A 13,079-nucleotide genomic window follows, 5' to 3' on the forward strand; every position below is an offset into this window, starting at 1 on the left:
GCATGGGAGATAAGATCAGCCTCTGTGGAACCCCACGTTGAAGGCTTCACATGGCTGAGCAGTTTCCCCCTAGCACCTCTCTCTAGAGATGGTTGTCTAAATAGGACTGGAGCTATTGCAGAGCAGTAAAATTCCCGTTTGGACAGCTGCTCCAAGAGGATTCCATGGTCAATAGTACTGAAAGCTGAGAGATCAAGGAAAATCAACAGGACCACACTGTCTCTCTCCTGACAGAGGTCATCATATAGGGTGACTAAGGCACTTTCTATGTCAAAACCAGGTGTAAACCCCAATTGAAATGGATCTAGAAAATCTGCCTCATTGAGGAGAGCCTGGAGTTTGTTAACAACCATCTGCCCAATAACCTTGCCCAGGAAGGGAACATTTGCAACTGGATGACAGTTATTTAAATTTTCTGGATAGAGGGAGGATTTCTTAAGGAGTGGTCTTACTGCTACTGCCTTTAGGCTTGCAGGGACCACACCTTCTCATAAAGAGGCATTAATCACTTCCTTGGCCCAGCTGGTCTTCCCCCCTTGATAGTTTTTATGAGCTGTATGGAGCAAGAGAGTGTGCATGTGACTGCCTGCACTGGTCCAAACACCTTGCCCATGACTTCGAGCCATACCAACTGAAATTCATCCAACAAAAGAGGACTAGACCTCTTGAGATTCTCTTGTTATAATATAGGAGTCAAGATCCCAGCAGTGCAATTGATTTTATCCTCAAAATGCTTTGGAAACAAGTCACAGTGGGCCATCTTCAGTTCCATTCCCTCTTTTGGGCCAGGCTGTACCTGGAAAAGTTCAGCTGGGTAGCATAGTGAGGATGCCATGGAAACAGTAAAAGCTTCTTTGCTGTTTTCATTGCTACTGAGTAGGCTTCATAATGAACATTTGCTAGTGTTTGGTTGCATTCAAGAACTAACTATGCTTATATTTTCCTTGATAGCTATGTGTCTTAGGGATGACCATCACACACTTGGGTCAGAAAAATGTATGACCTACTGAACTTGGCAGACCAATTGAAAATCTTGAATCTTTGCATGCCATTTATGTCTGTAGCAGCATCGCCATGATCCTCGCATAAGTTAACTCTATGGTAATTTTATTACATTTGTTGTTACCTTTGCCTCTCTCTTTTCACCCTAGAAGGCTGTCATACTAAGTCAGGTTCATCTCGCTCAGCATTGTCTACACTATCTAGTAGAGGCTCTTCAATGTTTCACACAGTTTTATTTTCCTGACCCTACTTGGAGATTAAACCTGGGAGAATAACCTGGGACTTTTTATATGCACATCATTTGCTCTTCCACTGAGCATCACCCCCCTTTGCTGAAATTTAGATTGTGAAGTCCCAGGGGCAGGGAAATCTCATTTTCTTTATTATGCCACTCTCTAAAGTGCCATACCCATTGACAGCATCATATGAATATCGCACATAGTTTCATTGGACATGACACAACAAAGCCAATTTGCAGTATTTCCTTCCACTGCTAGAATAAGGCTACCACAGAGACTAAAAGACTGTGTGTCTTGTTCTTGTTGAAATACAGTGATCCTAGTTCAGGAGTGGGGAAACGGTGGTATTTCAGATGTTGCTGGACTACAACTCCCCTCATCCCTTACCATTGGCCATGCTGGCTGGGGCAGACGAATTGGAGTCCAGCAACAGGTTCCCCATTCCAGGCCTAGATAATTTGCAAGCTCACACGGACAACCCAATAATGCATTGCTTACTCTGACCCAAAGAAGGGTCGCTCCAAAATATTAATTTGAGACCTGGCCATGAGAAGCAAGGTTTTTACTGAGAACATCTGGTCCCAGTTGCAGAAAACAATGGAGTTGGGTACGGAGGTCATGGCCTCCCTTAAGTTAATAGGGGTTGGAAAGGATGGAGAAAGCAAAAGTGCTGTGGGAATCTTTCAGGGGAGTTTCTCCTTGGAAATCCACATTTGTGTAGAACCACACACAAAGCTAACCTCTCAGGGTTTGAAAAGCCCAAGTATATGCACATTCCCGTTGGTTGTTATTATGCTTTCTAAGGAACAATAATTATCTTTTGAGTAATTGCGTGGTTTTTTGAAAATGACCTGTGTGCCAAAATGTGCATTCAGTGCTACATTTAACAGCTCTGTAGGAGCCATGTGGTCTACTGGGAAAGCAACATTCCGTCCAAAGTACATAGAATTTGCATCAACGTATGCAAAGCATATTGTCAAAAGCCCCTTGCAACTCACTGGCATGTTGGATCTGAATTTTGTGGCAAGCTCCTTGGAAGCTATGATAACTCTGAGTCAGCAAAGTAGACATTACGTAGTTACTTCATTTCAAGTGTAATAATTGCCCAACTGGGACAAGCTGGACTGTTGGTTTCTTCAAGCAAAGCATTTAGGCCATCTGGTACTTTGAAAAGATGTTGGATACAGCTTGATTTTATTTGTTTAGGGATTGGATATCTGAGCTGTGTAATTGAAACAGGTTCTATGCTATTCAGTTAGCCTTTAGATGAAATAAGAATTTCCAGAATGAAAGTGTGGAGGGTTTTGTGAGAAATTTTGATCAATGGAGAAATTATGGGGTATATCAAAATGTAGTTTTGTAGTTACTGTATTTGTTTGCTTTCTCTGAACAATATTTTCCATCTTTTATAGATCTGAGTGGTCCTGTAGTAGTTGTTTAACCATTCTGTAGTGCCCCAAATAATGCCTTTAAAAAGAGTACAGTAGGGCCCCGCTTTCCAGCGTTCCACTTTCTGGCATTCCACTGATGCAGCGGCTTTCAATTAGGGGAAATTCCCTGTTTTAAAGCCGATTTTGCGCTTTTGCTGCATTTTCACGCCACGCGACCCATTATAGTAAATGGGTTCTGCTTTACGGCGATTTCCGCTTTACGGTGGGGGCCTGGTCCCTAACCTGCCGTATAAGCAGGGCCCTACTGTATTTTTATACTTCAAAGAATAGTTTAAATTTAAATTCACATATAGGATCCCAGTCATAGTATTGATTTTTGGCAGTTGTTACTTATTGTAGTCTTAACATTCACCACCATGATTTTAAGGTTTTAAGATTTTTGAAAATAATCCAGAAGTTCAATTCAAAAGCAATATTTGAAAATATTCAAAACTGAAAAAGGCAAAGCTGATTTTTTAAAATCAGAGGTTGAGAACTTTTATGGCTCTGGGGGCCAGATCTTTTATCTGCCTGCCAACTTTGAAAAGTGGGTGGGGCAAGACACCTTTCAATCATGTGACATCATGATTGACAAATGTTAAAATCCCTTATGCTTGCAAAGCCTGCTCTGTGCCTCTTCTTTCAAGCTGTGTAATCAGAAGGATCAGTGTGGGGCAGACTTTCGAAGCAAGCAGACCCTTTTCCCCCTTAATCACTGCTCAACGGAGCAATCCCTGCCAGAGCCAGTGCCTGCTTCCAGACATTGGCTCTGGCAGAGACTGCTCTGTTGCACAGCTATGAAGAAAAAGGTGCTAGTTTTGCAGCACTCTTTGAAGCAGTCCCCCCCCCTTTAAAGATTGCTGGAATGATCTTTAAAGGCGGGTGGAGACTAGTTCAAACAGTGCTTGCCTGGATCTCCCCCTCTTCACATCAGCTGATGAGGGGGATCCTGCTTAATCCTGATTAGTTTGGGTGTGTGAGAGACTTTTCTTGTGCACCTGAGCCCAGCGCTAAGCAGGATTGCTCTCACTTAACAACAGACAATGTGGGGGAGGGGGAAATGATGTTCCTGCTTAGCACTGGATTCCTGCTTTGTGTAGCTGATGTCGGGAGCTTTGGGAGCTGCACAAAGTGGGCTTTAGGCAAGCTCCACCCTTTTGGGCAAGCCCTTCCTTTACCTGTATGACATCAGGTGTAGGGCAGGTGGGTATGGTTTGCCCAGAATGGCCTCACGGGTCGTGTGGGGGAGCCTGGCAGGCCAAGATTGGCTCACAGGTTGTAGGTTCCCCACCTCTATTTTAAAAGTATTTATCATAGCAGGATTAACAAAGAAAGAAAGAAAAAGGAAAAAACATGACGAAAAAGAAGCCATTACCTCACACTACTAGTACAATGACCATCAATACATCTATCTCAGTTTAAACATGGAAGATATATGCCATCCGAATGTCCTGATAGATAGCCAAAGAAAATTGGTTTTTATAAGAAATTCGTTCAAATGTAGCAAGGGCTATAAGGTCCCCAGATCATTGTAGAATAGATGGTACGTAAAAGGTTCAAAATATAAGTCTCTTGGTGACCATAAGGAATACCACAGGAAGAGAATTTAAAAGTAGATTTGAAGTTGATCAAAATAATCAAGGTGATGGAGCCACTCCCCTAATGAGGAAAGTTACAACATTTGGGTTTTTTTTAGTTTAGAAAAAAATGGAAGTGTATAAGATTATGTACGGAGTAGAGAAAGTAGACAGGGAGAATTTTCCACCCCCCCTATACCAGAGCCATGAATGTTGGAAGATTCAGGACAGGCAAAACAAAGTACTGCTTTACACAGTACATATCTAAATTCACTCTCATAAGTCACCAACCTGGATGACTTTAAAAGAGGATTATACACATTCATGGAGAATAGAGCAATCAGTGGCTACTAGCCATGATGTCTATAATAATAATAATAATAATAATTTAATTTATGTGTCGCCTATCTGGCCAATGGCCACTCTAGGCGACGTACATCTCGGTTACAATAAAATACATCATAATAATACAATACAAACGATAAAAACTATACACAATGACAGTTCAGAGTAATAGGCAATTTGTCATAGAGATTAACCCTCCCCGGAAGTCCCGAAGGCCTGTCTGAAAAGCCAGGTCTTCAAGGCTTTGCGGAATACATTCAGGGAAGGGGCATGCCGAAGATCTACGGGAGGGAGTTCCAGAGAGTGGGGGCCGCCACTGAGAATGCCCTCTCTCTCGTCCCCACCAACCTAGCTGTTTTAGTTGGTGGGACTGAGAGAAGGCCCTGCGTGGCTGATCTTGTCGGGCGGCATAATTGGTGGCCTCCAGTGTACTGCCTCCAGTGGTGGTCTGCTTCTGAATATCAGTTGCTGGGGAGCACAAGTGGGGAGAGTGCTGTTGCACTCAGGTCCCGCTTGCAGGCTTCTCTGGGGCATCTGGTTGGTCATTGAAAGGACAGAATGTTGGACTAGATGGACCTTGGACCTCATGCAGCAGAGCTCTTACATTGTCTGGTTTTCTCAGTTTTTCCTCTTGATCTCCTGTTTCCTGGGAAGCCTTCAAATGTAATTGCTATTTTCTTATACGTTCTCATTACAAGTATCATTTTCTGGAAAGGTTCTGATCTAGTCTCCTTTCTTGAATACCATACATGGGGCTTCTACTATCTTGAGCAAATGGTTACAATGTGCTAGTCTGGGTCACATGTGGTCATTCTGAAGTCTTCCACTCATGAACTTGTCTAGTTGCCAAGATGGCCCTCTGAGACCCTTCTTTTCTCTTCTACTGTCAGATATTAGGTGAGTGGTAATCAAAGTCAGGGCCTTTTTGGTAGTGGTGCCCTGCCTCTGGAATTCTCTCCCAAGGCACAATCATAGTACCACATTAAATTACTTTTAAGTGCTGGGCAAAACCCCTTCTATTTGTCCAGGTCTTTTAACCTCCTTTTAACTGGAGAAGTCAGGAACTGAATCTTCGTCATGCAAATCACCAGCCCTCTCTCCTCTGAGCTATGGTCCCTTCCCTTTATTGCACAGGTTAGGCCTTTGCTGAACATCTCTCTGTTGGAATGGCAGCTGTCATAACATCCACAACCAAAATTTCAAATATATTTCACTCAGTGGTGACCTCCCTCTGGCTGTATTGCTACAGCACACCAGGAGTGGGAGGGGCTCAATGGTGAGGTCAGTGCAGTGCAACACTGGCAGGAGCGCCAGATCAGCTGCTGATTTCACCCAAGCATTTATGCAAGGATCCCATGGTTATGCAGCAGGATGGCTCATATCACACAAAACAGGAGTTAAATAAGCAGCATTGTTCACTATTTGCATAACACACAAATGGACCTTTGAATATGGAAATACATTTTCATGGTAAGAGATTATTTTATTTATTTATTTATTTATTTGTATCCCGCCTGTCCTCCCAGCAGGAGCCAAGGGCAGCAAACAAAGCACGAAAACACTTTAAAACATCATAAAAACAGATCTTAAAATACATTAAAACAAAACAGCATCAAAAACATTTTAAAAAACCATTTCCTATATTGTGCAGAACAAACCTCCTGATAACATGGTATCCGCAGGAGGCCCTCACCTGCAGATGATGTCTAAAGATAGTGTGTGTAGAAAACAGAATGAGTACAGAACAGATGTGTAGCTGGACTCTCAACACAGAGCTGGCAAACTGACCTTAAGCACAACAATTTGGATGTAATACTCATAGGTTTGGATCCTGATTAAGTTCGTCACACTTTGATCCCATTGAAATCACTGGGACTTGAGTTAGTCATGACTAACTTCCCCCACTGATTTTTAATTAAAGTGTAACTAAAGTCTACATGCATAAGTTTCAGTGGCACTCCCTTCCTTTTAAGCATAATGGAAAACAAACTGGAGCTGTAGCAAACAGGAGCAAAACTGTCTCTCTTCTTTTACAGGAACGTTTGCTTTGACTTCCTTGATATCCGCAAATGCTGTCGAGCGCCTTGTTCCTCCCATGAGCAGCAATTTCACAACAGACAATAACTCCACAGTCTTGGGCTTATCTGAGTTTGAGATGCAGAGGATTGGAGTTGCTGCAGCAGTTTCGTTATTAGGAGGACTCATTCAAGTAGGTATTCCTTAGTAACTGAGACACATAGAAAAGCAGGTAAATCATAATGTGGCTGGGGCTGCTACTGTTGCCTCAGTTTCCAGGAGAAGCAAAGGTAGATTGTGATGGAGCCATAGCATTGGGGTCCTCCCATGTGATCTGGAGTTCAGTGTTGCCTACGCTGCATCATTGCTACAGCTCTGATAATCACAAAAGCAAGATTGGGGAGGGGAGGCTGTTAGTCCTACATGATGATTAAAAATGGAATGGGATACCATGGTCAGAGTTTCAACTGAGCTGATGCCTACTGGATATAGGGAAAAGACTGCTTTTGTTCCACCAGGCTTTCTGTCTCTTGCTGGAACTCCAGCATATAAGAACTGGGAGCTAATTCAGATATTACCCCACCAAGGTAGAGGCTGCTAAAAATAAGTGGCTTACCATGTGGTTAAACAACGGGCTCTCTGTGACTGGACTAAATCACACAGTAAGTGACATGCAAATGTTGTAGCCCCTCTATCAGGGGTGGCTAACCTGTAGCCCTCCAGATGTTCCTGGGCTACAGTTCCTAACTTTTCTGATCATTAGCAATGCTGGCTTGGGTTGATGGAGTCCAGCAACATCTGGAGGGCCACAAGTTCTACATCTTTGGTCTGCATGATGAACCTTTGCAAAGTAGTAGTTTTGGGAACAATTACATGTGTGGCATAATAATATTTGTACTGGTCCCCAATTAACTGTTTACAGAATCCCTTCTCTCACATCTCCCAGCAACTAGTCATATGGCAAGAACTTCCATTATGGCTGCTTTCAGTTACAAATGAAGTTCTTCTGAGCCAAAGAAATGGAGCTGGAGCATCATATTGCACAGACAGCTACTGAGACCTTTGGTGCAAAGATATGTGACATCACTTGTTCCTGCTTCATAATACCCTTCTTGTTTTACATGCTGCTTAGTGGGTTTAACCAAGAAAGCTGGTTCCATCACTCTTTTTAATCTGATTAATATACATCCTTTATACAGCTTAGCTGAAAAGGAGTATTCTCAGTGTATGGAGGACAGCCGTGAGGCCCAACAGGCATTGCTGTCACCCCACGCAAACAGAGTATGTCCTGTGGTGCTGGTGGCAATTCATTTTTAACAAGGGCCAAACTGAGCAAGGGCTGAAGGTCCAGCAACAAAGGGTAGGTGGAACCACCAAGTCCTACAAAACATTTATCCCCTGTGTTTTCAGCTTGAAGGTTTTCCGGGTCACTTATAGTCTAGAATAATTAAGAATCTTGTGGCACTTTTAAAAGTAATGAATTTATGATGCCATCAGCTTTGGTGGACTAGAGTGCACTTCATAAGATACATGAAACATCTTCAAGTTGGCAGATATACATATGGTTGTAGAAAGGATTATAAAGGAAGACTGAATGGTTGAGCAATCCATACAAAAAGAAACTGGGATAGCTGGAATTGGAGTAGACCAGCCTTTCCCAACCTTTGAGTCCCCAGATGGTGCTGGACTACACCTCCCATCAGCCCCAGCCAGCATGGCCAATGGCCAGGAATTATAGGAACTATAGTCCAGCAACATCTGGGGACCCAAAGGTTGGGAAAGGCTGGAGTAGGCTTCATGGTAATGTAAAACAGGTTATCTTAAGAAACGATAAAATGTGATATTTTGTGTATATGTAAATGATCATTTTTTAAAAAAAGAGGGGCTGTAAATTGTGGTGTCCTTGACAAAAGCCTTTACTATGATCAGGTTTCAGTTAATGACTACTTCTGTACTGATGGGTAGATATCTTAAGTGTTCCATGTAATTTGCGGTTTTGTGTCTGTGGAAACAACCAAGTTGAGGTGTTTGATACTTGGCAAATCTACAAAAGTCAGATTTCCTTCTTGCCATTAGGAATATGGCTATTACTCAGAAAGCAACCTCTTGAGCTTTTGCTTTAGGCAACGCTCATGTGTGCGTTGTCAAGCCTTTATCTTTTCGAGTGTGTGCCAGACCAATGCTTATTTAAATTTTAGACTGTTTTTGTTATGGCTAATGGCTGAATCAACAAAACTGAAATATGTCCCCTACTGAAAATTATCTATCGACAAGGGCATTCACAATTTCTTACGATCAGTTGGTTACTGCACTCAGAAGGAAAATGATGGGTACATTAGTGTAAATGTACCCTTATTACATGATGTGTATGTTACTGTGGTGTGAAGAGATGTGAAGGCCTGGAAAAAAAAATAAAAAACTCGCCCCATCTTTCCTTCACATCTATCCACATGACGAACGGCACACTGGATTCTTGCAATGTCCTGCGTGGAATAATGCCCACATAGAAATTTTGTCATGTGTTGTATGGTTCTCGAGTCCCCTGGCACATACATTTCCCCTCTAGTTGTGTTACAATCATGTATGAGAACTTTTTTAAAAAATCTGCTTTTCTATACTGACTCTTGTAAACAGTCATATGTTTGAAAGACCTTGTTATTAGTTACCGATAGACACTATCGGAAAGAAAACAGCTTTTGTTCTCATTCAGCATGGCAACAAAAGCTAATCAGGCCATTCTGTTGTAATCACTATTTATCTAATGGAGAGGTAAGGAATGCTTTTGAACCAACACACAATAGCTACCGCACTGTGGGAAATCTTGTGTCTTTCCTCTTCAGAGCTTTGCTTTATTAAATCTTTCAGCAGAGGCAGGATTTCACCTTTTAGTAATTGTTGTCGCGTGTTTTCTCCCCCCCTTTCTCCCCCCCTCTTTTCTCCACCAGCTCCCAGCAGTGGACATTAAATCATAGCAAATCAAATGAAGGTGACAATCCAATCCTGACCTTCCCTACCCAGCAGGATGTTTCATTGTGAATCTGATATATATATAGCATATCTAATTTCTGTGCAATGTGTACCTTAGATCCCAAGTAGCAGAACTCTATGCTTCAATCCCATGTGCTTTGTTAGTTAATGCTCCACTTTAGGCCTCTTTGCACAAAAGGGGTGTATGTGTGTTATGTGCCTTCAAGTCAATTATGACTTGTGGCAACCCTATGAATCGGTGACCTCCAATAGCATCTGTCATGAACCACCCTGTTCAGAGCTTGTAAGGTCAGGTCGTGGCTTCTTTTATAGAATCAATCCATCTCTTGTTTGGCCTTCCTCTTTTTCTACTCCCTTCTGTTTTTCCCAGCATTATTGCCTTTTCATGTGTTCTCATTATGTGTCCGAAGTATGATAACCTCTGTTTCATCATTTTAGCTTCTAACGATAGTTCTGGTTTAATTTGTTCTAACACCCAATTATTTGTCTTTTTCGCAGTCCATGGTACCCGCAAAGCTCTCCTCCAACACCACATTTCAAATACCTTAGTAAATGGATACAAACTTAGGAAGAGAGCTGCATAACACTGAGCCAGACCATTGGTCTATCTAGCTCAGTATTGTCTACACTGACTGGCAGCAGCTCTGACTGGCAGGTTTTCAGACAGGAAGTCTCTTCCAGTCTTACCTGGAGATGCCGTGGATTGAACCTGGGACCTTCTCATTCAGGGCAGGGCTGTACCACTGAGCTGTGGCCCTTCCCCTAAATATACCTCTTCTGTGTTTGTTTGGTAGCTCCAACCTTGGTCATTTTTCCGCCTCTCCTCCACTACTTAAAGCATTTGTTTTTTTTCTTGACCACCACCCTGCCCCCAAATACTGAATGTGTGAACATGTCTTGCAGTTCTTTTTTTTTTTTAATCCGACACTGGAGAGCTTCTTGTCTAAGGGCCACTGATTTTTAAAAAGCATTGATACCAGCTGCCAGGCAGGGGGTCCAGATTAGGATTATGGGGTTGGGAAGCTTTCACCCTTTTCCTAATTCTAGTTTTCTTATTAAAATCCATCCACCCAGCCACCCATCCTTGCAAAGTTCTTGTTTGACATGCTGGGTGAAACAAACAAGTATCAAAAACTTACAGTTTGAGCAAACGGCATAGAAGAAAACACACAAACACACCCATATACCCCAGTACTATCTTATTTTAAAGGCACCATAAATACTATCAAATGTTATGATGGTATACATTTTTGTGGACCAGAGTCCATTTCATCAGATGATGTGGATACCGGTCCACAAAAGCTTATGTTAGTTTTTAAGGTGACCACAATACTTTGTTGATATTGTTTCCAATCAAAATTGTCACTCCCGGCTGCTATTAACATTTTAAAAAAACCATGGGAGTTCCTGTTTATGGATCTTCAGGCCTTCATAGAAATTTCTCAGAAGTCCCCTCTCCTTTTACATATTTCATACACTGAACAAAGTGGGCACTTCATGTAAAATCCACCCTGCCTCACTAGTAACAAACAGACATAAACTTAGATTTTTTTTTAATAACAAGGAAGCTGGTATACTGTAGGTTTAGATGTTTGTTGAAAAGACTGTGTTAATTATATTATCATTCAGTGAAAATAGCATCTCTGTTATATTTGACAATTAAAAATGATGATGCTTTAACTGCAAGAATTTGGTGGGAAAATGTTATTCATAGGTAGGGCTATTTTGTATTCTGGTTTGCATAAGACCCCAAGTAGTCTTATTGAACCACTACAGGTGTTGGATCTGAGAAATGATTCAGAAGTGTTTGTATATTGCTGGATAACACCATGCTAGGTGAATGTATGAACAGCATCTGGAAAAATATGCATCATGAGTCTGCAATGGTTGTTTCATACATCCAAGTCATCACTTGATGTTGTAGTTGCTGAAGGATGAGCTTGCATGTGTGAATATGTCATGCAGTTTTTAACTTTTAAACAGCAAACTGAATCCAGTCGACTCCATAGAGAGGAACAACTTAACCCAGAAGATATTGGCTGTCATGAGACTTTGCTGTTAAGTTTTTACAGTGCTTTTCTGGTAAAAAATGAGGTGCTGGTACTCTTATATTAATAAAAGTGCTGCGGGTGTCAGTGCATAATGGCTGCCAGGGACAGCAAAAAAAGGGGTGCTGGTACTCTGTACCAGTGAGTGCTGTCACAAAAAAAGCACTGGGTTTCCGTATTAATATACAAACCAAGATGCTAGCAGCCTCTCCAATGACAGATACAGAAGTTTCAGGAAGATTCTTGTGTTTGGAAACTTTTTGGATTAGAGAGTTTTTGTCTTGAAGAATTCTGTGGGCCAAACTAGACATGCACTTAAATATGTAGAAGGCAGTTATGCATCTTTGTATTTTGTTTTCCCTTAACTAATTTCATGGGTGGGGAAGCCCAATTCTCACAGTGAAGGAGAGGCTTATCGCTTCACTCTCCCACCAAGATTAGAATGGAGATTGTCCCCTCCAATGGGAAAGTCCCCATTGGCTATTTATTTTTCACATCTAGTTTGGCCCCTAGTTACTGAAACTGGCACTTGGAAATACCTGAAACCTGAAAATAAGAATTTGAATTGAAATACAAATACAGCTCTAGAGATCAATACCTTTGTATTTCATTATTGTTTCTTCTATGAGAGATTATACATTTGTTAACTTGGTATTGGAAAAGAGGAATTGAAAAACCCAAGCATTTTACAAGGAGTGCAGTATCTATAACAGTTTTAGGAATTAACTCATAAAATTTATTCCTTCTGAGCTGATTGCATTCCTTTAAATGTATTTGTTTATTGCAATTGGAAAGACAACTTTCATAACATAAACTGATGCAATTCTGTGCATCATTTAACAAATAGTCTCCAGCCAGATAACAGTGGCTGCCAAGATGTGATGTTTATCTTACCTCCCGACCCTCATTAGGTAGTGTCAATTTGACAGCCTATTTGGGGCCATTCAAAGATAAATGTTATTGAGCAGACTTGTCAAAAGTGAGTGACGCCCTAATAGACCATAGCATATTTTCAAATAATTAGCCTTTCCTTTTCAGGATGGCTCTTGGCCAGAGATTCATCTAAACAAACCATTTCTGTTTCTCACTGCTGATGTTGGAAGAACATTGGAGGTTTCCCATGTTCATTTGTCCTTGGACTTGTTCCTTTTCATTTCACAATCTTTCCCTTTTTGTAGCAGCAGCAGTGTAAGGATTTGTGGACATAGGCCCTTTTATAAAATCGTTTAACTTTTGGCTAAATATTGTTGAGGTATGGCCACAGTCTAACAGAGTTAATTTCAAGGGGCCTCATCACCTATTGTGTTGGATTGTGGCCAGTGGCTCCAGCCAGGTGGGCTGATGCATATGATTATACTCCTGTGCACACACATTTCTTGAGTTGTAGGATGCATCCACCATCACACCCTCCTTCTATAATTTTATCTCCATACA

The 13,079-nt window shown here is 41.6% G+C and overlaps 1 protein-coding gene across 1 annotated transcript in view; it reads left to right on the forward strand.

Moving 5' to 3' along the window:
- Positions 1–6,817, forward strand: part of SLC26A7 (solute carrier family 26 member 7) — a 30,482-nt gene extending 23,665 nt beyond the window's left edge. The window contains exon 3 of the mRNA XM_061611604.1: positions 6,630–6,817. Within this exon, the coding sequence (XP_061467588.1) occupies positions 6,630–6,817 (188 nt within the window). The remainder of the gene's footprint in view (positions 1–6,629) is intronic.
- Positions 6,818–13,079: the final 6,262 nt, after the last annotated feature.

The sequence above is a fragment of the Rhineura floridana genome, chromosome 1, assembly GCF_030035675.1.
Source record: "Rhineura floridana isolate rRhiFlo1 chromosome 1, rRhiFlo1.hap2, whole genome shotgun sequence".
NCBI classification, from domain to species: domain Eukaryota; kingdom Metazoa; phylum Chordata; class Lepidosauria; order Squamata; family Rhineuridae; genus Rhineura; species Rhineura floridana.